The sequence below is a fragment of the Denticeps clupeoides genome, chromosome 9 (genome assembly GCF_900700375.1).
Source record: "Denticeps clupeoides chromosome 9, fDenClu1.1, whole genome shotgun sequence".
Classification (NCBI taxonomy): domain Eukaryota; kingdom Metazoa; phylum Chordata; class Actinopteri; order Clupeiformes; family Denticipitidae; genus Denticeps; species Denticeps clupeoides.
In genome coordinates, this window is record NC_041715.1 from 21591981 (window position 1) to 21619551 (window position 27571).

At 38.9% G+C, this 27571-nt stretch overlaps 3 protein-coding genes across 23 annotated transcripts in view; 2 read left to right on the forward strand and 1 right to left on the reverse strand.

Moving 5' to 3' along the window:
- The window catches only part of neb (nebulin), a 58926-nt gene extending 57334 nt beyond the window's left edge, over positions 1–1592 (forward strand). For all 16 annotated transcript variants that reach the window (XM_028991987.1, XM_028991986.1, XM_028991990.1 and 13 more), the window contains one exon: positions 787–1592. In XM_028991987.1, coding sequence (XP_028847820.1) covers positions 787–960 — 174 coding nt within the window. In that variant the 3' untranslated portion in view covers positions 961–1592. The remainder of the gene's footprint in view (positions 1–786) is intronic.
- An 11177-nt stretch (positions 1593–12769) lies between these two features.
- LOC114796907 (B- and T-lymphocyte attenuator-like) lies at positions 12770–16364 on the forward strand. The gene is made up of 6 exons (XM_028991421.1): positions 12770–12877; positions 14094–14414; positions 14556–14594; positions 15797–15916; positions 15992–16026; positions 16098–16364. Exons 1-6 carry the CDS (start codon positions 12805–12807, stop codon positions 16362–16364), a joined length of 855 nt encoding a protein of 284 aa, XP_028847254.1. The 5' UTR covers positions 12770–12804.
- A 2049-nt stretch (positions 16365–18413) lies between these two features.
- On the reverse strand, positions 18414–27219 carry LOC114797221 (OX-2 membrane glycoprotein). 6 transcript variants are annotated; one of them, XM_028991965.1, is made up of 7 exons: positions 27099–27212; positions 26646–26721; positions 26245–26565; positions 22797–23126; positions 21821–22105; positions 19992–20093; positions 18414–19551 (listed from the first exon to the last, which is right to left on the reverse strand). In XM_028991965.1, the coding sequence occupies exons 2-7, from the start codon at positions 26710–26712 to the stop codon at positions 19547–19549; spliced, it is 1110 nt and encodes a 369-aa protein (XP_028847798.1). In that variant the 5' UTR covers positions 26713–26721; positions 27099–27212; the 3' UTR covers positions 18414–19546. The 6 variants fall into 6 exon arrangements, with proteins under 6 accessions (XP_028847798.1, XP_028847799.1, XP_028847794.1 ...); XM_028991966.1 differs by lacking the exons at positions 26646–26721; positions 27099–27212 and having other exon boundaries at positions 26245–26418; positions 26531–26591; XM_028991961.1 differs by lacking the exon at positions 18414–19551 and having other exon boundaries at positions 19978–20093; positions 27099–27219.
- Positions 27220–27571: the final 352 nt, after the last annotated feature.

Genomic DNA, 27571 nt, shown 5'->3' on the forward strand with positions numbered 1-27571 from the left:
TTGATGGTAGCGCTCACATTTACATTTACATTTACAGCATTTATCAGACACCCTTATCCAGAGCGACTACAATCAGTAGTTACAGGGACAGTCACCCTGGAGACACTTAGGGTTAAGTGTCTTGCTCAGGGACACAATGGTAGTAAGTGGGATTTGAACCTGGGTCTTCTGGTTCCTAGGCAAGTGTGTTACCCACTAGGCTACTACCATTTCAAACATCTCCCTCATTTTATAGCATCCTGTCTGCTATTCTAACTCCAGTCGATCTCCAGTCTTGTGCTTGTCAACATTCTCCCCGGGTTAACGAGAGGATCAGTGAAATGATTTCAGCAGGTCCTCTTGTGGCAGGGCAAAAATGCAATGAAAAATTTAAGTGGCATAAAGCTTCAAACCCCACTTACTACCACTGTGTCCCTGAGAAAGACACTTTATCCTGATATCCAACTACTGATTGTTTTAGATAAGGGTGTCTGATAAATGCTGTAAGTGTAAATTAGGTCAGTAGCTAGTTTCATATCAGTTTATTAAAGAAAATAGTTGATTCTTCAAATGTAGTAAGCAATGTATAATTTTTTGAAGTCCCTGCCCACCAGCAGAAACATCAATTTTGCCTGTGCCATTGTTGTATTTGTTCATTATTCCATGTACCTTTTCTTGCAAAATATCCATAGAGATAAGCAACTTGTTAAGGAACCTAACAAGCATATAAAATATATTCTGAACAAACACTGGTGAACAAAGTAGCTCCTGCTTGATAATGCTCCTTTTTGTTTTTCCCTCATGCAGAAAACAGTTCGGGCCATGTATGACTACGCAGCCGCCGACAGCGATGAGGTGTCATTCAAGGATGGCGATGTGATTGTAAATGTCCAGTCAATTGATGAGGGCTGGATGTATGGCACTGTGCAGCGCACAGGCAAGACCGGCATGCTGCCAGCCAATTATGTGGAAGCCATATAAACACAAACCTTTCTTCTATCAACAGACGTCCACCAGATCCAGCAGTGTGTAGTGGTAGACTCCTGTAGTGTATTTATGATCTGTTACGTTCACTAACATAGATCACCAATGGCCCTGATTCCCTAACCCATTTATCTATTGTAAGACGGGACTGTTTATGGTATATTTCTTTTATTAGTATTGTTTCAACACAAGCCTTGACATTTGATTCAAAGCCATCTATTTTTGTACAACTGATAATTTAATTATCAAAAGTAATGGATCGTAATGGAAGGCTTCATTAAATATTTGAACTTTCCAACATAAAGAGATCGCTGTATGCTCTTACTGTAACACTTCTAGAGGTGAAATGAAAAATGAGACTAAAGAACACCCTGGTTGGATCAACAACCCAACGAACAAAAGTCATCTTTGTGAAGAACCACCACCTGTACTCGGACATGAGAGCCTGTTCTGAAGAAGAATCATACGGATGCAAGCCTCTTCCCTCCTCTCCTCTCCTGACGGCTGGCTACTAGTTGCATGTGTGTTTGGTTTCTCTCGGTCTCCTGGGTTTTCTCATGAGATTGGGGGGTTAGGAAGTGATATATCTTGAAATCAGTAGCTAATAAAGCACACCAGCTTCTGCACCATTTCTGACTCATTTTCTTCATGAAAATTGCTTGTCAACAATATTGTGAAATTTAGAAATAGATGGATAGCCAGATAGTAGCCAGATGTAAGAAAAACTCTCAATAAAGACTGCAATCATAGCAGCTATTTTGGCACACACAAACTGAAATGCATGTTTTAATTACCCCTTCTGCAGTCTGCAGAAAAAGTGATGAGAACGTCATGCTATGAATAAAAATGATCCTTTAGTAGTCCCACAAGAGGGAAATTTAAACAATGAGCACAGTATTAGAAAAAGTGTCTTCCAAGCCCTTGGCCTCAAACATGAACTAAAAACATCAATAAAAAAGATTCCATAGTCCATTAAATTCAAAGCCCATTCAGACATATTGTATGTGATTATGGGCTATATGAAAGTGAAGTGATTGACATTGTGAAACACTGCAGCACAGCACACCGTTCACACAACGAAATGTGTCCTCTGCTTTTAACCCATTACCCTGAGTGAGCAGTGGGCAGCTATAACAGGCATCCGGGGAGCATTGTGTGGGGACGGTGTTTTGCTCGTTGGCACATAAGTGGCACCTTGGTGGCTGGGGATTCGAACCTTCTGATTACAGGGCCATCACTGCCCCATTTAAGAAATGAATGTTGTTGTAGAATGTGTGTACTGTGAAGCGCTGGCAGTGTCTGCTGAAAAAAATTATTCAATATTACCTTTTTAAAATAGAGGCTTCTGACTGGTTTCATGTGAATTTAGGCATAAGTCAAGAGCGACTTATAACATGTTTTCATCAATTAAGTAATCAGTTCTGGTTCACTAGGACTCAAACCATGAGTACAATCATTTTATTTCTCTTTGTTGTAGGTTTTCTTACAGACTATAAGAAAGTTATTCTTTAAAAGAAAGTATTCTTTAAAGAGGAAGGTGCTCAAGGACTAAGCGAAAAATGAGAGAAGAGATACTGTTGTTGTTCAGTTGTTGATGTTTGCAGGATCAGTGGTGGGTTTCTTTATGACAGGAAGAACCTTGGCTGTTTTATAGACAGATGGTACTTGACCAGATGTATATGAACCATTTATAATATGAGATATGAAGGATATAAGATCAGGAGAGATTGTTTGGAGTATTGTGGATGATTTCATCTGATGCAAGTTTTGAAAGTAGTTCTAGGGCAATCAGTGAGTCTTCATAGGGTAGAGTAGGGGTTGTGGTGATGAAGAATGTCTGGCAGATTTGCTCAGTCTTCCTTGTAAAGTTGTCAAAATCTTCAGCAGTTATGGAAGCTAGAGCAGGGGTAGTTGGATAGACATGTGAAAATGTTTTTTTTATTTTTTGAGGTTTTGCATAGGAGTGTCTGATGTTGAGGTTGAAGTTTATTGTCATACAGTATGTACAAAGTACAGCGTACAGAGCACAATGAAATTCTTACTTGAAAACCCATCCCACGTAGACAGAACATAGACCATGATACATAGAAGGCATAAAAGACAAAGTCCAGTGGGAAGCGCTGGAGAAAAGCCCGTGGAATTGGGAGGATTCGCGGTGAGATTCACCACCCGTTCTGGTGGAGTGATTTCTTCCGGGCAAGTCATGGCGCATGGCGCAGCATGATGGCGTCGACCACTGGAGAGTCAGCGAAACCCGGAAGCAGCAACGTCGGTGGGTGAGTGGGCAGAGCGATGACGATGGCGTTGGCAGCAGCGAGGAAGTTACGTGGGCGCAGAGGATGCGACCCCCACGATCTTTGCCATGTCGAGCCAGGAACTCTGCGCTCTGCTGGCAAGGCTCCCTGTGGACTGGGACGACACGGAAGACAAGAGCAATGGAAAAGCGAGTTGGGCGGTCGGGGCACCCATTGCGTCCATCCACGATTGTCGTGAGGTCCGTGGGGACCCACGTCACTTCCAGCGGTGTGAGGACCACGAGAGAGAGCAGAACAGGGAGGAGGAAGACTGCAATGCGGGGGTAAGCTGGTGGAACAGGGCGATGGGACATCACCAGCCAGCAACTGCGCCGCCGGGACTGCCTCGCTGGGAATCCGCCTCTCCAGCTATGGTCACGACCCACCTTCCCTCTGCCCGGACGTTCCCCAGCTGAACGGCAGCGCAGCACCAGCGCCTCCGCCTGCTGGAGAGGACGTCCACCACCCCCCACGCCACATACCCACCACCATCTCCACCGATGTGCCCAGCCCCGTGTAGGACATACCCATGGTCCCGGGACCCTTCAGTGGGGCAGCAGGTACATGCCAGTCTTTTATAACATCATGTGGCGTGTACTTTGCTGCTCTTCCCTCCCTTTCAGACACGGATAAGATCACCACCATCCTCACGAGTCTGACTGGGTCAGCGTGGGGCTGGGGCCGGGGAGCCAGCCCGAGGGTCCAGGGGCGCCATGCCGGACCACGCCAGGGAGCCAGCCTGAGGGTCCGGGGCCGCCAGTGGGAGGACCCAGCAGGGCAGGAGCCCTGTTGTTGCCGCCGACCGCCCGCCGCCTCCACTGATGGTACTGCTGGGGCTCCGAAGATGTAGCCCTTGAAGGGGGGCTCTGTCAGGATTGGCTCCAGGTGATCGCTACAGCTGAAGCCAATTCTGATGACCGTTAAATGTCTGTAACTCCACCCCTTCTGCAGCAGCGACACTCTGTTGTGAACTTTGAGTGAAGGTATGCATCTTGAGTTCTGGCAATGGGCACATGCCTGCGGCCTAGTTTAAGTTGTTTTCCCCCGTTATTCCCTGTTTTCGGCCACTGAGCCGCGTTTCTTTATTGTTTATTTGTAATAAAATCCCTTTCCAGTATGTCCTGCCTCTGCGCTTCCTTCCCCCGTTAGCTCACCGGCGTGGTTACTTATGGCCTGGTAACTTGGCATGGTTACAAGTTTTCAAGTTTTATTGGAATTTTTAGGATCGTGTTCCCCCAACTTATATTATATATATACAGTACAGGCCAAAAGTTTGGGCACACCTTCTCATTCAATGTGTTTTCTTTATCTTTATCAAGAGAATGCCAAGAGTGTGCAAAAGCAGTAATCAGAGCAACGGGTGGCTGTTTTGAAGAAACTAGAATATAAAACAAGTTTTCAGGTATTTCACCTTTTTTGTTAAGTACATAACTCCACATGTGAAAAAAAAAAGAAAACACATTGAATGAGAAGGTGTGTCCAAACTATATATATATATAGTGATTCCACAGTCAATTCCAAAGTCTTGGATCGGATAGCCCTTTGTTATCATAATGAAAATAAATGCTCGTTCATAAAATCAACACACAATCACACCACACTACCAGAAGGAATCTGGCAGTGAAGATCATTCCAGGGCAGGCAGTGGTTGTCATATCCTTGACATATCCACATGCTGTTACAGACAGGGAAGTGAAAGTGTCCTGTTGACATGAAAAACAAAAAACAAAAACACTGATCGTTGTTACTTACAAGAGGTTCTTATATTCTTATTAAGTTGTCTATATATATAGTAGTTCTTATATTAAGTTGTCTATATACTGGTATAATGATTGGGCTTTAGTATTTTTACACTGACTTAGCACTTCCTTGAATACATTTATTTCATTTGCAAAAATCTTGAAAACAGGGGTGATTTTTAGAAATCGAGACTTATGAATAAAACATTTTGCCATAAGAATTAAGTTATTATTACAGTATTCTGATTCTTCATCTCCTATCAGACCAACCCTTATTATCTCAAAGCTCAAAGGTGGAATTGATTTTTTACACATTATCCAATTTTGAAAATCATTCCAAAAAATATGTGTGGCATTGCAAACAAAAAAGAGGTGTTCTGATGTCTCAATATTAGAGTTACAGAAAACACAGGTATTGTACCAAATTTCTTTTGCAGAAGATCATTCCAGGGATAAATGTCATACATAATTTTAAAACTGATTTCTTTAGCTTTCTGTGGTATTGGAAAAGAGAGGTACTTAGTTCTAATTTTCTGTAAAGAGATAACATCATAATCTTCAAACAAATGTTTTCTTCTTAAGGTGACTGGAAACAATATTGAGTTAGATTGTTTCTTATTAATTTGTTATTACATTTTCTGTCTATAAATTCACATCCATTTAGTCATAGATGGTTCTTTTGGAATAATTACTGAGTATGTTATTATGACTTTAATTAATAAAGTCAGAGTATAAGGAATTGCCTTTAAAACTCTGTTAAATTTAGTTATTGTACATGTTAACGTGTATTTTCCTATAAAGTCTTCATATGATAAGAAACTACCGTCAGCTTCCATAAGATGTAAGATGGACCAATTTTTCAAACCAATCTTTGTAAAAGAATGATTTGCGTTTTATCAAGGTGTATCTGTTCCAAATCGGAGTTGAATGTGGTGAAAAGTTGAGTTTGAAAATGAGTTTCCAATATTGCAATACTGTTTATGAAAGTCTGATAGTTTTACTGGTAATTTAGGTATTTCAAAGTCACATGTCATCAATTTAATTCCACCAAGATCTTTGAAAATTGAACCAACTGAACCATAAACTATAAAACTTTGTAACCATCTGAGTTTGATGCAGCCGTTCATTGACTCAAAGTCATTTAAACCTCCTTCTTCTAAAGATTTAATTACATCGGCTCTACTAATGTAATGACATCTGTTCCACCAAAAAAATATATATATATATAGCGAAAATCTGGGTAAATTAGTCGAGATAGACTTTCCATTTTAGTAAGTAGAATGCGTCCAAAGATAGACAAGTCTCTTTGAAACCAGCTATTAAGAATGACTTTGTTTTTCTGGATTTTATTTTCAATATTGTATGTTTCTATTAGCTATCTATTTTTTGAGATATTAATTCCTAAATATTTAACCTCTTTTTTAATTGGAATACCACACACAGTATCAAAGGGATGATCATCATGAATAGTTAGAATTTCACAGGCCAGAGGCTTCAGAAAACTTTTGTATCTCCTTCAATACCTTTGTAATTTGCGATAGATTTTTTAAGAGTAGGGCCGTGTCAGATGACAGTTGAGTGATTATCAAAGAGTTTCCCATCACATTTAATGGTTCAATATTTGAATTGTTTTTTTATGAAAATTGCCAAAAGTTCTGCCACAATAATGAACAGAAGAGGTGAAACAGGACATCCTTGGCGGATTACTCTTGTTATTTCAAAACGTTTAGATGTTCCAGAGCATAAAGATACTGAGCTGTTAATATCTGTGTAAAGCATCTGAATCACTTTTATACATTTTTTCCCCAAAGCCAAAGTATTCCAATGTTTTTATAATGAAGGGGCGCTGTCGAAGGCTTTATAGAAATCCAAAAAGAAAATGACTCCATCATCTTCTACCAGATGTTCATAGTCCAGCAAATCTAGAACTAATCTCAGATTGTTATGAATAGATCTCTCTTTAAGAAAACCGGACTGTGTATCACTTATAATCTGGGATAAATCATCCTTCAACCTGTCAGCGATCACGTGAGAATATTTTATAATCAGTATTTAATAATGTAATTGGACGTATATTCTCAATGTACTTTTTATCTTTTGCTGGTTTTGGGATGAGTGTAATAAGTCCTTGTTTCATTGTAGACATTAAAGAGTTGACCAATAACATATTATTAATTGTTTCTAAGAAAAAAAAATTCTGATCTTCCCAAATTTTTTTGTAGAATATTGTGGTTAAACCATCTTGGCCGGGTGCTTTTTTTTTTTAATTGCCCTGTCCAATTCCTCTAGTCTGAGATCACAATTTTCTTTAAAGGCTGCATCTATTTTTGGAATATGTTTTTTAATTTCTTCTACAAATAAATTAGACTTTACAGGGTTGTATGCAGATGAATACAAGGTTGAGTAAAATCTGTAAATTTCAGTAATTTCCTTATCATCTATAATTAATGAATTTATGTTTTTTCTCTCTTGCCTTCTATTTTCTAATTTCTTTTCACCTTCTTCTATCCATTTAGCTCGAGATGTAATATATGCACCGTGTGCCCTCTTTTGATAAATAACATCTAATTGATTCTGAAGTGTTATAAATTCACATCTATCAGCTTCAGACATTCCAGACTTTCTACAAAAATGATTTATATTCTGCACCAAAAGAGCCTCAAATTGTCTTTGTTGTCTCCATTTCTGTTTGCTAAATGTCAAAGAAAATTCACGGACCTTAAATTTGAAGTATATCTGTTGCAAAAGCTTCCTGTAGTTTGGTCATTTTTAATTTTATGTATCATTTCTTTGATTATTTTGTCATAACCCTCATCCTTTAATAAATATGCATTAAACTTCCAATAATCTTTGTTCCCATTAACTGGGTTTAATTTAGCTGAAATTACACAGTGATCTGTCAAAGGGGCAGAAGAGATGGAGACATGTGAAACATATCTGATTACATCTGGTGTGGTTAACCATAAATCTATCCTTGATTTTATGAGACCATTTGGCTTGATCCATGTGAACTGACGTGTATCAGGGTTTTTATCTCTCCATACATCTATTAAATTATTGGAGTTACTAAATTCAAATAAAGTAGGATTCAAACTCTCCCTGTGACGTCTAAAAGGACATCTATCCGAACAGTCATCTGTGTCAGGTTATAATCACCACCTACCAAAATAAAGTTTGAGTTGTAAGTGTCCTTAAGTTCAGAAATAACATCTGTCAATTTTGACAATAACAACTTATTTTCATTCGAATTCGCGTACCCATAAACATTGCACAATATGATGAAATATCCTTCAACATTTAACACAACTACTATCCAGTGACTGAACACATCAGCTTTGGAGGCAACAACATTTCCAGGACATCTATTAAAACAGATGGCTACCACCAGGGCGATTAGAACCATGGCTAAACCAGATCTTCTCTCCCCACTGGTTTGTCCAGAAGGTGGTGTCGGTGTCACATAAGTGAGTTTCTTGCAGCAGAGTGCAGTGTGCTGCCTGCCCTTTACAAAATTAAAATAACGCTTTCCTTTTCACTTTGTCCTTAAGTCCTCTTGCATTCAAATAATTAAATTACAAATTTGTTTTAAGCATTAACTATATTGTTCAAACAGTAACAGTTAAGAAAATAGAACAAAAATAACTGCTTTATAACAGTATAACAGTTTAAAATAATAAAGTAAAACTTACTGTCTCCTTACTAAGTAACAATGAATAGGGTGTACATTCCTCCAGTTTCTAAACAACAAATTACACCCTTAATGTCCTCATTTAGCAATATCTTTAATAGAATACCTTTCTATCTTTAGTTCTTCTCATAAATGCAACAGCCATTTATGTATCCAAACGGGCCACGGTAGTACGCCCGGTCTCCTGCCTTCCTCGCTTGAAGTATCTGGGGCCACATTTTCTCTCTCTCCAGCCGGTCCTCCTTTGTGAGATCCTCCATGAAGCGGACACCAGTTGCCTCGCAAACCGGAGACGTTTTAGTCATCTTCCATATGCCATCTCTGTACTGTCGTTTGGTAAACTGTACAATAACCTTCTCAGCCCATTCTGGAGCCACCTTCCCCAGGAGTTGAATCACGTCCAGCCGAACGTTTTCCCCCATCGCCTCCTTCATCCCTCTGATTCTCATGTTCCATCGGCATTTATATCGATCCAGTTTCCTTGCATCCTCTTGGAGCAGCCAACCTCCACAGCAGCCACCTTCTCCTTACAATCGTTCACTTCAGCCGCATTAAATTCTAGAGCTCTGGTAAGGTTGCTGATCATTACCGTGTTTTGTGCCAACTTTGTGTTTATGTCTGCCATCTTCTCATCTTGGGTGTCAAATCTCTGATGTAGCGCTTCAATGACTTCCAGTAGATCTTCCATTGTTGTGTCTTGACTTGTTATTTTATGAGCGTGAGCTCCTTTTGAAGGAGTTTGAGGCAATTCTGCCGAATCTAGAGGTCGTTTTCCACTTCCCCTTCTTTCAGTCTCCATGTCCGATGCGTAGTCGTGGTCCTTTACAACTTTCGTTTTCTCATTCTTCCTATCTTCTTTGGGAGACTGGACCTTCTCTTGTTTTTTTTGTGTCTTATACATAACTAATATAAAACAAAACTAACCGTGCAAGGCTGGAAAAAAACATTAAATAATATAAACTAGAGGGACGTGTGCTCAAACCGCCATCTTGCTCGGAACCCACACGACATCTAGTGTATGTTTTAAAACAAGGCGGACAAATACGTCATCTTCGTGCGTCATTGCCGTTGTGCGCATGCTCCGGCTCACGTACGTCCGAGTCTGCAGAGGTTATGCATTACAGCTGCATTAATAGCGTTCTAATACATGCAAATTTTAACATTAATCTCTTACTTCTTGATGCAGAGAGGATGTGGTGACTTTGATTGTATCTCTTCGAATGCAAACGATTGTGTACAGGTACGTATTCCACGTTAAAATTATTGTTTTGTCCTCTGTGTCTCTTTGGTGTGCGGGTGAAAGGGGTCGGTCCTCATTACAGAAAAGTTAGAATCACAGGGTTTTTTTTTTTATTTGTTTTAATTTTTTTCCCATTAACACTGTGTGTGGAGAACATAACCCCTTAATGCCCCGGGCCAGCGATTCTGCCAGTTTGCTACTTTCATTTAAATGCAATTATCTAACAATTGTATGTCCACATAAAGACTGCTCATGTGTAAGACATAATGTCAACTTATGGAATTCTCACATGTGATTACTTCAAAAAGATTCCATATCCCCACCAGTCTGTCATACTGACAAACTTCATCTTATCTTCAATATGAAAACCTAAATACATTTAAATGCCCTGCACATACACAGCTGAATAGAATTGCAGTAGGAGGCAGTGGTGGCCTAGAGTTTAAGGAAGTGGCCCCATAATCAGAAGATTCCTGATTCGCCAAGGTGCCACTGAGCAAAACACAGCTGAACGAAGCACAGGACACATTTCATTCATGTGTGCACCGTGTGCTGTGTATCACAGTGACAATCACTTCACTTTCACAATTTTTTTATTAATCGAAGAACAACTCTTCTGTAAGAAAATATATGACGACCACTTACAGTGAATAACTCAGAATCAGAAATAGTGGAAAGAAGCAATCTAGCTATTATCATGGTTCCAGTTCATTATGCAAGTGGGCTTTTTTTGTCCTCAATGTTTTTTATTTTATAATTTGTTTTTATGTGGAGGTCAAACATGATGCACTTTTATTTTACAAAAGGAAGATTGTGTAACATTGTGAAATAGTTATTTGCATGAAATGCACATATTATTTACTTGTAAATGGTTTACAAAAGCAAAGAGTACAAGCACTTTATTAAACAGTCATCAAATGTGAGTAGTCATATTGCAGGTTTCCCACCCACTCCATAATCAAATAAGGTGAATAAATATGTTTATAATGTAAAACATGGAATTCAGAAGAATTAAAATGGAAAAAATAAAACTGATTTCATAGGGCCCTACACAAAGGGCTCAAGTCTGCTCAGTATAGAGAATTGAAGCACTGACTGTTGTATTATTGTTTAACTTTGTCTATATTGTGAGATGCATGTTTGTGCTCTGCTGAGAGTGTCTTTAACTCTATCCACTTTTAGGAAAAATAAAGCAGTGGACTTGGGAGGGTAAGACCAAACATGGATTTCTGTTTCTTTCATCTTCACAAATATTCCATCTGACTGCTCATATCCTTGGATTGTAGAGAGCAACAACCAGTCAGACATTCACCATGGCAAGACTCAACACAGCAACAAGACACAAGGTTGTTACACTGCATCAGCAAGGTCTTTCCCAAACAAAGATTTCACAGCAGACTGGGGTTTCAAGATGTGCTGTTCAAGCTATTTTGAAGAAGGTTGAAGAAACTGGTACTGTTGTCGATCGTAGCCGTAGCGGTCGGCCAAGGAAACTTAGTGCAGCAGATAAAAAACACATCAAGCTTATTTCCCTCCGAAATCAAAAGATGTCCAGCAGTGCCATCAGCTCCAAACTGGCAGAAACCAGTGGGACCAGGGTACACCCATCCACTGTCCGGAGAAGTCTGTCCAGAAGTGGTCAGAAGAAGAGTTGCAAGCAAAAAGCCCAATTTCCAACATGGAAACAAGGACAAGTGAAATCTGGGGAACTGGGGTGCATAAAAATTACAGCAGCTGCTCTGAACTGATTAATCAAAATCTGAGATATTTGGCTGTAACAGAAAGCACTTTGCTGAAGGCCTGGAGAGCAGAACAATAATGAGTGTCTGCAGGCAACAGTGAAGCATGTTGGAGGTTCGTTGCAAGCTTGGGGCAGCATTTCTGCAAGTGTTGATGGAGATTAGGTCAAGTGACCTCAATCTTAAGAAATGTGATTTAATACTATTTGGGAGGCGTATGATTTTATTCTACAGCAGGACCCCCAAACATACAGCCATTGTTATTAAGGACTGTCTTCAGCATAAAGGGGAAAAGGGAGTCCTGATATGAGGTATTGATTTTACATTTTTGTTATTATATTCTTTTTTCCCACACCTCCCTGAACCACAAAGTAAACTGTGTGTGTGATGTACAATACTGTGCAAAACAGCAATTTGTAAATTAATAAAAAACCAAAAGAATCAATTTATTGATTTCATTTATTTTGCTAATTGTAATTAAACCATTACTCTGTTCTCCAAATGTTTTCTGAGCAGCAATGCAATATTCTCCATCTGTAGACTTTTGCTTGTAGGAGTCAAAGAGTTGGGAGAGACCAATACCCAGTACATCTCTACATATCACAAATCAAATTAATTTATTGCTTTTGCTTGTAAAATGATTATTACTTTCATTTTACATAGTACTGTAATATTTCTAACTCTAGGTGGCGCAAGTGTGTTTGTGTGTGTTTTTTTTTTTTTTGTTGTTGTTGTTTTTTTTTGGCTCTAAAACTTTGTATTTAAGCACCACATTAAGAAAATCATGTAAATTGTCTCAAAAATTGGTAACTTAATGTTAATCCATATTAGCATGTGTTTAAGATGTGTTATGCTTTGACATCTATGGAAAAAAAATATTCTGGTGCCGTTTTTCTTCTCACAAACATATTTTTGTGTGTTTGTTTCAACTACCTTTGTGTTGAAAAATAAAGATCTTGTGAAATAAATAGAAATGTGCCCCACTGAGAATAAGTTATAGAGAAAAGGATCATAAGGAAATGAAAACCACAGTGTGTGTGAGGGTCTTTTTAGAAACAAGGAAATCGAATGGTGGGCTTGTCTGACATCAACGTGTGGGAGAAAAATGTCTGTCCGTGAGAGGCACCATAATTCAATAACAATGGTCAGATATTCTGATCCATCCTGGCTGCTCCTGGGGCTGTGGAGCTTCTGTCTGTACACTGATGCTCAAGGTAAGATGTTATCCTCCAAACACTATATGCCAGCCTGCACGTAATATAACAGGTATACATTAAAGCACATCAAATAAAAGTTTTGTGGGTGTGTATTTTGGAGACTATTCAGAAATTTTGTGAACAGCAATAATTCAATAGAAAATAAGATCTAAAAATATAACATTAAATCAGCTTTCTTTAATTGGTCAAGTTTTATTAAGTAGTAGTGTACAGGTACTGCTTTTTGCTTTTCTTACTAGGATATTTTATGAGACTACTGTACAGAAAACCAACTTCATTCAGCATTCATGACATGTATTTAGAATTATGTGATATTATCCAGACCACTGCTGTATGTCACACTGTTCATTTAGAAGCATTTTAAAACGCTAGATACAAGAGTGCTGCTAGATGGCAAAGCACACTAAATATGTTAAATTAATATTACTCAACTAGGCTAAATACTGACATAGGCTTATTAATAGAGTGCTTAATTCTCAACAACTATAACTTACAATAAAAGATGCTCAATTAATCCAAGGCTAATTAAGGACGACTTCAAATTTAAAGGTATTTGTCAACCATTGTCTGCCCAAGTTCATTCCAATAGTCTTGAGGTGCCTGCCCATCAGAAGTTTGACTGTTCTATGTCAACAGTAGCTGTGACTGCCAACATATATCCTAATAGATTAATTGGTTACATTGATTGCAATAGTACCAATAGCAAAGTTTAAGCAATGCTAAAGACAATTTGGTATGAGTATTTTTTTTTTTTTTTGTAAAATGGGGAAACTAAATTATCAAAGACGTCTTATGTGAAAAGCAAAATCTCGTTCTCTGTTCTCTTTTGCTGGTTGTTTATTGGGAAAATACTCAGTGAAACAGTTAGTTTAAACATTTTCCTCAACATAAAACAAGAAGCAGTATTTCAACAGATATATAGCCACACCAATCACAAGAAATGTTCGCATACGTTTTCTATTTCAATGCTGCAATTTATTGCATATTTTATTTGGATGGACCAGCCAACCATCACAGATCAGTTAATGACATGAGGGCATACTGACTCTTTCTTTCCCTTGACTTCTGATATAATTTACTGTTTCACCACTGCTGATGAGAGTTTAGAATACATCAACTGGTTCACAAAATAGCTGACCCACATGATGAATGAATAATTTAACCTACAAATATGAAAAAGGTCACACTTTAAATACTTTATTTTTGCATTCAGTTATTGGATCACCATGCTACCCTGAAGTCCAAGTTAAACGGAACACTGTTTGGAGAGGTCAGCTGACCAAACCCCTCAAAATCAACTGTACAGTCAAATACTGTGAGGCAACCCCACCACTGATGTGGTGTAAATATAAGACTCCATATGACTGCATCCCAATAAATCAAACAGATAACATATACATGTGGCCAGAACGTCAAGGTCATGACCTCATCTACTTTTTGGAAATTAAAAGAATTTCCATTGAGGATGATGGTACATATGGTTGTAAAATACAGTCACTTGCACAAGGTCACTTCATCAACATCTCTGTTTTAAGTAAGTCATGCAAACTTTTGAATGAACTCATTGTATTTAAATGTACCTGTATTTTTTTGCTTTATATAAATGTTTTTTTAAATATTGCATGATTTACATTTTTTTTTATAATATTTCCTTAATTTCATTGCTATATTACAGATGATATCAAAGACACTGAAAGTACAAATTCCACTACAGGTAATTAATTAATCAAATAATCTATTTTTAATTTCACTAGGTACAATACACCACCAAAACCAAATACACCAGTGCAACTGGAATATATCATACATTGCCTGTCAAAAAAACATGGATTTAACAAAGCAAATAGTTAAGAACCTCTAATTGGATCATTACATCCAAATAAACAACAGTAGCTGTGACTGCCAACATATATCTTAATAGATTAATTGGTTACATTGATTGCAATAGTACCACCAATAGCAAAGTTTAATAACACGGATGGTTATGTTTCAGCTGGCAGTAGGTATGTTTGTATACAGTCGTTCAAAAAATACACAAAAATAACCACTTCAGAGTCTGATAAATCACATTAACTGCCATTCTTTATAAAAATGTCCTCAGTTTGTAAGGTTATGTTCTTGTAGACGTCTTTTGCATTGTGATCATCAAATTATTTGAGAACAAAATACAAATTTGAAAATTGCATCACCTGACTTATCACTGTACTTCTTTTTTCACTGTACTTTTTATTTTCTCTCAACAACTGTACAAAATTAAAGTGAAATCTTGTATGAAAAGCTGAAAGGAAGTTTAAAATGACCTTTTGGTGATTTTGTATGCCACGTAGTTTGGGGCAGTTGTGGCCTGTTGGTTAAGGAAGCGGCCCCGTAATCAGAAGTTGCCGGTTTGAATCCCGAATCGCCAAGGTGCCACTGAGGTGCCACTGAGCAAAGCACCGTCCCCACACACTGCTCCCTGGGCGCCTGTCATGGCTGCCCACTGCTCACTCAGGGTGATGGGTTAAATGCAGAGGACACATTTCACTGTGTGCATCGTAAATAAATAATAATAAAGTGAAGTGATTGTCACATGTGATACACAGCAGCACAGCACACAGTGCACACAGTGAAATTTGTCCTCTGCATTTAACCCATCACCCTGAGTGAGCAGTGGGCAGCCATGACCGGTGCCCGGGGAGCAGTGTGTGGGGACGGTGCTTTGCTCAGTGGCACCTCAGTGGCACCTTGGCGGATCGGGATTCGAACCGGCAACCTTCTGATTACGTGGCCGCTTCCTTAACCGCTAGGCCACCACTGCCCCATTGTGCTGTGTATCACATGTGACAATCACTTCACTTCACGTCACTTCACTTAGTTGGCTGAACCTGCTTATTTATGATAAATTTAATGAGCTCATTTGTCTTTTTCTTTTGCTAGAGTTCTCCTCACCTATAAATGGTTATGACTGGCCCCTATATCTCTACATCTGTAGTGGAATAATTGTCCTTGTTTTCACTCTGACGTTGGCCTCCTTTCTAAGCCTGAGTGGATGTAAATGTGAGTTTATTTAATATATTTTGTCAATACATGAAGTTCAGTTAAAATGAAACTTTGATTACATTGTTTCTTAAGGGTCACGAAGAGAGGAACTCACAGAACAAGTTCAGGTATTCCATCACTTTCCTTTCAGCTTGTGGTTACGGATTCTTGACCATCATTAAAGATGCCTTTTCCACAGTTTGTATCCACAAAAATGATAACGCAAATGCCAACTGGTCCAAGTTGCCTGTCTAAAAGGTGTGATAAGAAAAAAACACAGAAGACATCACTGCACTGTGAAGAGCAGCTGGCTAAGATGAGATGTTCATTCAATAAGACACTGGCTGTGGTAAATGAAGACAGTCAGGTCGTGTATGCAGCACTGGACCACTTGGGACTGAGGGATGATGGAAGAAGTGTGTCTCAGCAGGTGGTCTCTGACTATGCTTCTATTCGGCTATCATAAGAACAATTTGGTATGGGTAAATGTATGGGTAACCTGCATTCAGGTTACCCATACAGACCTGCATTCACTATAAAAACATGTAAAAACAATGAATTACAATTTCAGTTCCACTGTACAGTTGTACACCTGCAATCACTTCTGAATAGGTAGTGACCTAGATTCTGTGTCTCATGGAACTTTGAGCTGTCTTTAACCACCTTCTGAAAAGTTGAGACCAAGATGGGTGGAAAGTTGGTGTCTGGTAAAGGTATGAGGTTTTACAGGGTTGGACTTTTTTCAAATCCAAATTCAAATCTCTGAAAAGACTTGAAAATATCTGCCTACTGACACCCAGCTAGAACTCTGGACAGACTTGAAAATGACACTGTCCATCCAGACTGACTGAGCTTGAGAGGATATCCAGGAAAGAATTAGAGGCTAATTCTTATTTAAATGTTTTTTTAAATGTTTAAATGTTTTTTTTAATTCTTATTTAAATGTTTTAATTTGTATAATTTTAATAAAATCTCTGAAAACACATTCATACTTTGCAATTATGGGCCATTTTGTGTATTTTTTATACTCAAATCAATTTAAAATAAGCCTGTCAGCCTGTTTTAGATTAAGCCTGTTGAGTTCTGAATGAGGAAGGTTATATGAGAGCTGTCAATCATTCCTACAGGCTCCTCCTCCTTAAAAATCATTAAAGCTCCTATTCTGGGTGTCATAAATAATTACATTCCAACAAAAAGCGTTGGGTGGATAGTTGGTTCTTCCTCTTAAACAGATAACCAGCAAGCACCCATTTCTTTCTGGCTATTTCTGTCAATCCTAAAAACAGAAGCATCTTGAAAGTGGAAGATTTATGAGATGACTGATGACTTGAGAAAGAAATGCCTTATGGGGACAATGTAAAGCTTCATGAATCTGAATCCATGAAATAAGCAAGTGGTCCTGAGTGAGATCAATTCCAAAACAATCTTACAATACTGCAATTTTTGCAGTATTAGAAGAAACACAAATGTGTTATTAGAGATAAACTTCAATTATGCTGCACCAATGTGATTAAAAATCTAAAATAACTAAATATGCTGCTTTTGGAAATAAAGGTACACTTCAGGCCTCACATCTGCATGTTTGATTAATAAGACATATTCCATACAAATTCTAACCATCTAAACCATCTAAACTGGACTGAAATGTGACCTATGGAGTCTTACATTCTGCATAATGTAAACACAGAGTAAAGAATAAAGAAAAAATGCTAGGAATACACTGGCCTTGTATTTGTTCTTTAAAAATATTGGCAGTGACTGTTTGTTCATAGTTTATGCTTCAGGAATCCCTGTTAAATGAAACCATGTGTGATTTTGGAGTCTGGACAATAAAATAAAGGAGGGAAGAGATGAAAGAAGGTGAAAGGTTAAACAAAAAATGCTCTCTGGTGTGCAGAACCTCAAGACGAGGAGGAGCAAGACTAGTGAGGTGAAATGGCAGAAACTTGATTTTGCAGAAAGAATGTTTTATTCCTAACCATAAATTGATTAAAACTGAGGCAGAATAGAACCACTCCCCTGTACTTGCCTACAGCACTTTGCAACTGAGGGAATATCTGTCTTCCAAAAAGGCAGTCCTTCTAAGGACACAAATTTGCATCAGAATGATGTATGAAAATGAAGGTCATTAGTCTTGCACTAATTATTATGTTAGTAGGATGATATTGCTTGAGCTCTGGCTGAGTGAAAGCCCTCTGTCTCTATCTGAAGTAGTTGGCACTCTCTCTCCATCCCCCCTCTAGCATGTCCCAGATACCACTGCAACCAAGTGCATGTGTGTTACAGGACTGAAAACAAAACAAAAAAAAAAACGGTGCCCCCTTGATTCTCTGCACTTCTTAACCCAACCCAGCTGAACTAAGAATGCTGAGATTCTACCACAGAACAAAACAGTAGAGTTTAAATATTTAACTACCTCAAATGTTAAAGATGAAGTATGATTCATGATATGATCATAAACAGATCAATTAGTTTAAATTGCAATACATAATTACAATAAAAAAAAGTAAAAACATTTAAAGTAGTTTAATGTTTATTTTTATATTGTTCATTACACTACCATTCAACCATAGTGTTTGTGTTTAATACATATTCATTTAAACAATTATGAATTTAATACTGGATTGTAGCAACAAAAAAGAGTGAACAGTGAGTAAATAAATTTCTGAAAAACTGTGTTTTTATCAGCTGATTATGTGAAATTTGTGCATGGTAACTCAAAAATAAAATCTATAGCATATGTTTAATAAAATTTACAGTATATACCACTGTACACCTCTTCAAATATCTCAAATTTGCACGTATTTATCAATTTCTCAATGCATTTTAATTTAAAGAGGTGATGGCTTTGAAACGACAAAGAAAAAAATAACTTCGGTAGTCACTTAAATTTCCAGGTAATTTTTTAAAATGAACAAAAACACTTGCTAAGGTCTTTTAGATGTTCACCTTTGAAACCCCACAACACCAGAACCACAATGACTCATATGTGCTGAAAAACATTTACAGTAAGTGCTTAAAAAAGGCTTCACACACAAACAAATACTTGCAAACAATACATATTTCAGTTTCACACCACATGGTTCTAAATACCAAAATCCACAACACACATGTAACCCACAGTTGTGTGTGGGTTTTAATTCCCAGTCCAGCCTCACAGCTTCATAGCCTGCTGATGCACTGCTCATCCGAGTGAAGTCAAATCAAACCACCACCAACTTCACCTCCACAGTATCACCATTAACAGCACACTGGAAATTTTTCAAAACGCCCTCAAAGCAGCACAGAAGGCCAAGACCTTTCGAGAAGTTTGCTGGATAACAGTTTTTAATCCTTTACAGGAAATCACCTAATTGAAGAGCTCTATTAAGCATTGAACATTTCTGAGACGTTTAGATCTTCTTTTTCATGATTGGAATTTTATGTTTATGGTTTTTACAATGAGGTCATAGTGCAGTTGTGCTGTTTTTAGACAGCATCTTTCTGCTGTGTTAAGGAAGAATTGTCTCGTCATTCCATATTATCTTGTCTTGAGTTTGTTCAAGTTAGAGTGCCCTGGTGGAGCTGGCGACAGTCACTTCTGTTATATTCCATAACAGCAAGGGATGAGTCTCATTCATTGTCAGTGTTGTGGTCTCTCAGGATGACTCATTCTACAAAAATTGTGGCAGATGAAAAAAAAAGGTAACATACATGAATGCATACATAATTTTAACAGCACAAATATACAGAACACACAAAACATTAAGCCTGTCTTGCCAGCTAATGGCTATTTTGAAGAAAACCAATGATAAAGCCCAAAATTCCTTTCAGTGTAGGAGTCAAAAGCACAGAAATTTGTTAATTTACTGGCCATTTAGTGTTTCACTTTTTAGTTGTTGCACTAGCTTTGTCCTAGTTTTTTTCTGTCATGTCTTTATATTTTGTCACCATTGGCTTAGACAATGCTATTGCAAGTCTCTAAGCTGATAATAAGATGATAATAAAAAAATACTCTTGAATTATGAAAATGTATGTTTTTATTTCAAAACATTGAATATTTGTTTGTTTTTTTGTCTGTTTGTTTATTTGTTGATTTATTAGATTAACTCACCTTCTTTATGCAGAAAGCACTTCCATAGACAGATGCAAAGACTCATAACCAAAAGAAAGGCTACAGTAGTCACAGAAATCAGGATGGTAAGAGCAGTCCCAACTAAGAAGGAGAGAGAGAGAGAGTTTGGAATAATAAAGCCACATATTTTCACAAAAACAAAATCCAACAGACATACATTCAATACTGGAAATAGTTCCTATAGAAAATCGTAAGTCCAGGTATAAACCTTTGTCACTGTACAGCCAGGAAGGGGGGGGTCATTTTTAGCTGTTTGTCCACACTATAGCCCTCACTGTTCATCTGTTCACAGGTGATTAAGGATATTAGTTAGTCTTCCAGTCAATTGACTATCCTATGGGTTTTATAGGTAGAAAAGCCAAATGGCTGGTCTCTGGGACTTCTAGTGTTAATTTGAAAATAACATCAATTTTAAAAACTATTTAGATTCAGTTGAATGGTTCCACAAACACAATGTTCTCTTGTCCCATCTGATTAAGTGTTGTGGTCTGCTCAAAATCTAGCAAGTAGAGAATATTACAAAAACAATTCAGTCATGGTGGTAGTAGCGTAGTGGGTAACACACACTATGAACCAGAAGACCCAAGTTCAAATCCCACTTACTACCACTGTGTCCCTGAGCAAGACACTTAACCCTAAATTGCTCCAGGGAGACTGTCCCTGAAACTATTGATTGTAAGTCGCTCTGGATAAGGGCGTCTGATAAATGCTGTAAATATAAATTTAAAAATACCTATGAATGCGGATAACAGCATTATGTACCAGAAGGGGTGTGGCATCTCTGGATGGATTACTTTACTTTACTTTACTTTATTTAGCAGACGCTTTTATCCAAAGCGACTTACAATAGGAAGACACCAGCAATTCTCGTTCGATTTCTATAGAATATCGAGTTTACAAACTAAGAGCCCTGATAAGGCTTAGACTTGTCAGTGAAGAGCATGCTCGGAGATTGTTGGGTGCTAGACTAAGAAAAATTATAATGTATTTATACATTTTGTATGGATGAGGTAGAAGGACATTAATCAGAAGGCAAAAGACAACTGAAATACTAAAAACATTTACAATAGAACCTTCAATCTAACCCCCATACACCTATTGCACCCTGTCAGAAATTGGAAATATGTTGTGACACCCAGCCACATCAGGTAGCTGGGATAGTCAGCATGCCGACATAAGGCCACATGCTTCAATCTGTGACAGTGTGCAAAGCTAACATTTCTGAGCTGTTATTTTACCATATGGTAAAAAATAGTTTAAAAGCTGTATGAATAATAAAGTATCTATTTTAAAAGAGTATGCCAACTTTCTATATGTACAGGAAAATAATCAACTCCTGATTAGAATAATAATTCCCCGTAAATGAGGTCCACATTTGAAGCAGTGTTACTGTGATAACAGACCTGTAATGAAAACCACCTGTGGCTGAGCCAGGTCAACAATTCAGATATCAGTGTGGTTTTTCTTTCACACCACCTTCGCTTAATCACAAACCTCTGCATGGTTCCACTATGTTCTCTTATCATTTAGCCTCCTCAAACTCACAACAGCTCTTTTTGAAAGGATTTAGCCACACAGGCCAAGAACAACAGTGAAAGAATGATGAATTAGCACACCCTTTCTGCTAATGTGCTCACCATGAGACAGACTGCTCCATCACCACATTGGCACACAAGCACATTCTTCTGTTATTTTCATCATCCACCCATCCCCATAAAAGGGCTGTATATTTAAAAAAGGCGTTTGACAGTATATAACCTGCATATGCAGCTAGCATGTTGTGTTGGTGCATGTGCAGAGACACTCACTCTTTGTATTCATTGATACAGCAATAGCAGACTCCAGTCCTCTGTGGTGGACCAGGCACTTGATGGACACATCCTTCAGCAGTCCTGCCTGGACAATCAGAGTGCTGCTCACTAGAGTGGTGCCATCATCAAGTTGCTGAGAGATGCTCACCGGCGGCCCCATGGTTCGGTTGTCCCCCTCCACATTCCATACAATCTCAGCCGGAGGTCGTGAAGCAGACGTGCAGTTTGCCTCAATCACGCCAGGAGATGTTGTCTTGTAGCTCACCTGAGGTCTGGGCAAGACTGAAAAGTGCACCAAGCAAGCTATTTACATTAGCACAATTTCCCTTGTGTGTAATGTAGATTTTAGTTCAGATTAGTTCAGATAGTTGAAAATCATGGTTCTTGGGGAGGAGTGGAGATGCATTGCAGACAGGAATCAGCAATATTCCATATTAGTAATCAACTACGTGGCATCTGTGAGGGACTAAATAGGGCAAACATGTTCCATCTGAAAAGAGGTATGAGATAAAACTCCACAATAGGCAGGGAGCAGAGAAACACAGAGAAACAGACAATGTATAGACAGCATTGAGGTTCACATAAGAAAAGAGAGGTGAAACGTGCCAAGGCCAGAGATTCATGGAGGGCTTGACAGAGAGGAACTGTGTCTTGATGGAACAGTGGAACAGTCATGCCTCTGGACTTGAATAAATTATGGCCCTGCGGTCTCCCACAGTTCGATCCTTTCACAGTTGTCCACAGACCCACAGCCCCCTTCTCTTACTGACACATGCACCACTCTGTGTTTGTGTTCCCCATCCAATCACTGCATTCACAACAGGGACAAAAGGGCCCTTTAACCAGACAAGGAATGGCGGGGGTAGTACAAGATAAAATCCTGCTGCCGTTTACTGATCGGAGTTCCGAACAAATGTGACAGTATGTGGCCACTAGTGGCCCATGTTAAGTTGAACATGAGGAAAAGTCATACCATATACAGTAAGGCAGACGATGGCGCTCTTGATGCTATCTGGGTGCATCCAGAACTCGCAGGCATAGCAGCCCTCGTCTTCAGTACGCAGAGGTCGAATGGACAGCTGACTCTCAGACAGCGAGTGGCCAAGGCTGACACGGTCCTTGTAAAGCTCCTCGATCGTGGGCTCACCATTTTTGGCATAGGAGGCCACCGTCCTCACTTCCCCTCGCCCTAACACCTTTCTCCACAGGACTTCTTGAACCTTCTCTGGGAGACCATAGTGACAGGACAGGGAGGCCAGTTTTCCACTCACCGCCGTCTTGTTTCCTTCAGAAACCACAGGTGCTGCATGGAGAGGTTATGAGGTTACAGATCAGACAGCTTGAGTTATATCCACGGCATGAAAAGAATGCAACAAAGCCAAGACTTGTGTTTGGATGAAAAATGCCTTCACATGGATTTAATATTGGTTTCAGGCTGCAGGCAGTAGAAAAATACACTCACACACAAACTAATATAAGGCAAAGCAATAATGTAGTGCAATGATAAAGGCCTACACGGTGAAGCAAGGTGCAAACAAGATCACAAACAATCAAGAAACTTCAATGTAAAAAGGGGAGCTATTAACAGTTAAAACAGTTCCCTGTTCTCACTCACAGAAAATGATAAGATAGGCATCTTAGCAATAGACTAAGTGCACTATAACAGGTGTAGTGCTTTGGGCATGTCTTCAAGTTCATCTTTTCTACACAAGTAGAAAATTGTCAGGGGCCCATATTGATGACGGACAGCTCTCATTCACCGTCATTAAAAATAAACCAAAATCTAAGTATTTTGTTCTTTCTATAGCAAACAGATGTATATTGGCTGTTTTTACTGACAAATGAGCACACTGACTGCTGATATAAGAAATTAAATAACATAATACTACAGCATTAGACTGTAAGGCTCTTTTTGAGGTTAAGCAAAAATCATATACAGTGCATCCAGAAAGTACTCACAGCACATCACGTTTTCCACATTTTATTATGTTGCAACTTTATTCCAAAATGGATTAAATAAAATGTTTCCACATTTTTTCTACACACAACACATGACAAAGTGAAAAACATTTAATTGAGGTTTTGGCAAATTTATTAGAAATTAAAAAATGAGAAAGCACAGATACATAACTATTCACAGCCTTTGCCATGAAACTTGAAATTGAGCTCAGTTGTATCCTGTTTCCCCTGATCATTCTTGATGTTTCTGCAACTTAGTTGGAGTCCACCTGTTGAAAAAAACACTTGATTTTACATGATTTGGAAAGGCATGTGCCTGTCTACATAAGGTCCCACAGTTGCCAGTTCATGTCGGCGCACAAACCAAGCATGAAGTCAAAGAAATTGTCTGTAGACATATGAGACGGGATTATCTTGAGGCACAAATTTGGAGAAGGTTTACAGAAAAATTTCTGCTGCTTTGAAGGTCCCAATGGAGTCACCAATACAGTGGCATCATCCATAAGTGGAAGAAGTTCAAAACCACCAAGACTTAGGTGGCTGGCCACCTAAACTAGGCGACCATGGGAGAAGGGCCTTTGTCAGGAAGGTGATCAAGAATTGGATGGTCACTCTGTCAAAGCTCCAGAATTAACAGAGGAGAAATTTCTATGGACAGAGGAGAAAATTCATCCACCTATCAGGCCTGTATGATAGAGTGGCCAGACGGAAGCCACTCCTTAGTAAAAGGCACATGGCACATGGAGATTGCGAAAGGCCACCTGAAGGACTCTCAGAACATGAGAGAACAAAACCCTCTGGTCTTTGGTATGAATGCCTGGTGTCACATTTGGAGTAAACCAGGCACCGCTCATCACCAGACCAATACCATCCCTACAGTGAAGCTTGGTGGTGGCAGCATTATGCTGTGCGGATGTTTTTCAGCTGGAGGAACAGGGAGACTAGTCAGGATAGAGGGAAAGATCACTGCAGCAATGTACAAAGACATCCTGGATGAAAACCTGCTCCAGAGGACACATGCACTGTTCAGTTCAGATTTCAGCAGGACAATGACCCTAAATACACAGCCAAGATATCAAATGACTGACTTCAGGACAACTCTGAATGTCCTTGAGCGGCCCAGCCAGAGCCCAAACTCCAGAGCCCGATTGAACATCTTGAGAGAGATTTTAAAATGTCTGTGCACCAACACTTCCCATCTTTTAGAGGTGCTGCAAAGAGGAATGGACCAAACTGGCCAAGGATAGGTGTGCCAAGCATGTGGCATCATATTCAAAAAGACTTGAGGCTGTAATTGCTGCCAAAGATATATCAGCAAAGTATTGAGCAAAGGCTGTGAATAGATGTGAGGTACATGTGCTTTCTACGTTTTTTATTTTTAATAAATTTGCCAAAACCGCAAGTAAACTTTTTTTACGTTTTGATTATAGGGTTGACATGTGAAAAGGCTGCATCTGGTAGCTGTAAACAGTTTAGGATACAGACACTTAGTATTGAAAACCTGATGCTATTTATCTAACAGTAGTCAAGTTGTCATTTGTGTCAAACCAATTGTGAACATCAAAACAAAAGATGACTTACTCTTTGCTTGAAGTGATGCGCGGAGCGTATTGTTTGGGTCAAAAACCTTTTCGGAAAATTTGACACAAGTAGCAGATGGTTGTTGTGTTGCGTTTTGCCCAGATACAGTAGTACTGCTATTTTCTGATTGGCTGTTGTGTAAGCCATTTCTTTTTTCTTTTTTTCTTTTTTGTTGTTTGGCGGTTAGAATACCGGCTTTAAGACCCAGAGGTTGTTTCATTGTGATATCTGCGGTCCGCGTTCTGAGAAATATGCCGCGCGCGAACCTGCGCAATTTCCTTTCAGTTCAGACGGTTTTTTTTTTTTTTTTTGCATTTCATTTTTACTCAGTAACGAGGGGTTTTCAAACGTAGCGAAGTAAAATACTTGTCTAAAAAAGAAATTGAGTAAAAGTAAAATTTCAAATGCAACTTAAAAAATTGCAAATTACTCACAAAAACTACTGAATTACAGTAACGTGAGTAAATGTAATTCGTTACTTTCCACCTCTGCAGATAAGTTATTATTTCAGTCCACAATCATCTATAAATTCAAATCCTCCAAGTCTGACAGCACTCCTGCCTTCTTTCTCCTGTCTCTTTATTTATGTATTTTTTTTTACTACTTCTAACTATGACTAGCTTGCCTAGCTCACTTTATTCTAGTATTTCTTCAATGGGCACACCATGGATACCGCATGGGTTGAGAAAAATATGATAAAATTAATTAAAAAAATTTATAAAAGATGTAAAAAATGTTATTAGATGAATTTAACTATAAGGAAATATAGAGCAACTATAAATAATCTCCATGGATTTTAGCTCATGATTTACAGAACCAAAGAGATTCTGCTTCCATTCATCCTTGTGCCCACCCAGGTCCTCATATTCACAACCTCTCACCTGTGACAGTGAGGCATGTTGTGCCTTCCTTTGTGCCAGAGGGATGGATATCGAAGATGCAGGTGTAACAGCCTTCATCCCTATAGCTGACTCGTTTAATGATGATTTGGCTGGAGTGTCCCGGAGACTGGCCCAGCTCCACATGCTGCTGGCCGCTCACACTGCCAGTCTGGCCTGGAACATATGAGATCAGGGTCTGGTTCTGGACGTCCATCCAGCGGACCTGCTTCACCGTATCCCCCTGCTTCTTTAGCAGGTTGCAACTGAGGGTGAAGGGTAAATTCACCTGGGCTTCCACATGCGCTGGGGCCGAGACCCTGCCTGAGGCACATGTGGAAAGGATTTCATTTTCTGCAGCCTCCAGTCAGCTTTCCTTCTAACAGTATTTCCTGGATACGCACCTTGTGATCTAGAAGCCATTAATAAAGACACAAAGAGCTGCAAACATCTCGCCACGTTAACTTCCATCCTCTTAACCTGCTGAAGCATCGAAGTTACAGCCATGTTCTAGATACTGCAGTCAGTGCACAATTTCTCATCTCAAAACTCTTACTGTATGTCACACAAAAAGAATTAAGTGTGTGCTACTGATCAATATACTAACTAACCGATTTGATTCTCCAACAATAAAATTTCAGTTAATCTTATATGGTCTCTACTAAACAAATAATAAAGAATTTATTCATGTGGTAGCATTCATATGCAGTTTAACTGGGCTGTGTGAGCTATAATAATTTAAAATAAAAAAAACAGTTAGTAAAGACACGATCATACTGGTATCTGAGCTATACACTGTCTCTCAGCAATACACAACTCGAATATACAGATAAATTCCCCGAGAAGTACTTACCTACCTTCACTAGTGATTCAGAGTCCACACCCCGACTGCGGGAAGCATGAGTCCCGACACATCCCGACTCCAGGGCCGGGCGCGGAGCTCCAGTCAGGACGCTTTTTCAGGGAGGAGCAGTGAGTCCTGCGCAAATCTCTAACTCTGCAGCGCCCCCTAGTGCGCCATATGACAGAGACGTCCAGTGGTGGGAAATATGGTGGTCAAAAACTGTATTAAAAACGTTCACAATTAAATAAATAACTGATTAATCAAACACATGTATCAATTAAAATACTTATTAAGACTACAAAGCCATTATGCATGCTAAAAACTATGACAGACATAAGTGTGTGACAGAGGCTCTGATAATGTGTGTTTTTTGTCTGGTCTGCTTTTCCCCTGCAAATAAAAAGGGAATGTAAACCAAATTAAAATAAAATTATGGAAATAATAATAATTTGTTTACTTTGGATTCCTGTTTCAATTTCTTAGGGC

Excerpts from the sequence above, each read along its gene's own strand:
- LOC114796907 (XM_028991421.1), top strand. The coding sequence starts at position 12,805 with ATGGTCAGATATTCTGATCCATCCTGGCTGCTCCTGGGGCTGTGGAGC. Across the intron at positions 14,595-15,796 it reads AAGTACAAATTCCACTACAG|AGTTCTCCTCACCTATAAAT; the intron begins GTAATTAATTAA and ends TTCTTTTGCTAG. Across the intron at positions 16,027-16,097 it reads AACTCACAGAACAAGTTCAG|TTTGTATCCACAAAAATGAT; the intron begins GTATTCCATCAC and ends CCTTTTCCACAG.
- LOC114797221 (XM_028991961.1), bottom strand. The coding sequence starts at position 26,712 with ATGGAAGTTAACGTGGCGAGATGTTTGCAGCTCTTTGTGTCTTTATTA. Across the intron at positions 26,566-26,645 it reads AATGGCTTCTAGATCACAAG|GCAGGGTCTCGGCCCCAGCG; the intron begins GTGCGTATCCAG and ends CATGTGCCTCAG. Across the intron at positions 23,127-26,244 it reads AACATGCCTCACTGTCACAG|CACCTGTGGTTTCTGAAGGA; the intron begins GTGAGAGGTTGT and ends CTCTCCATGCAG.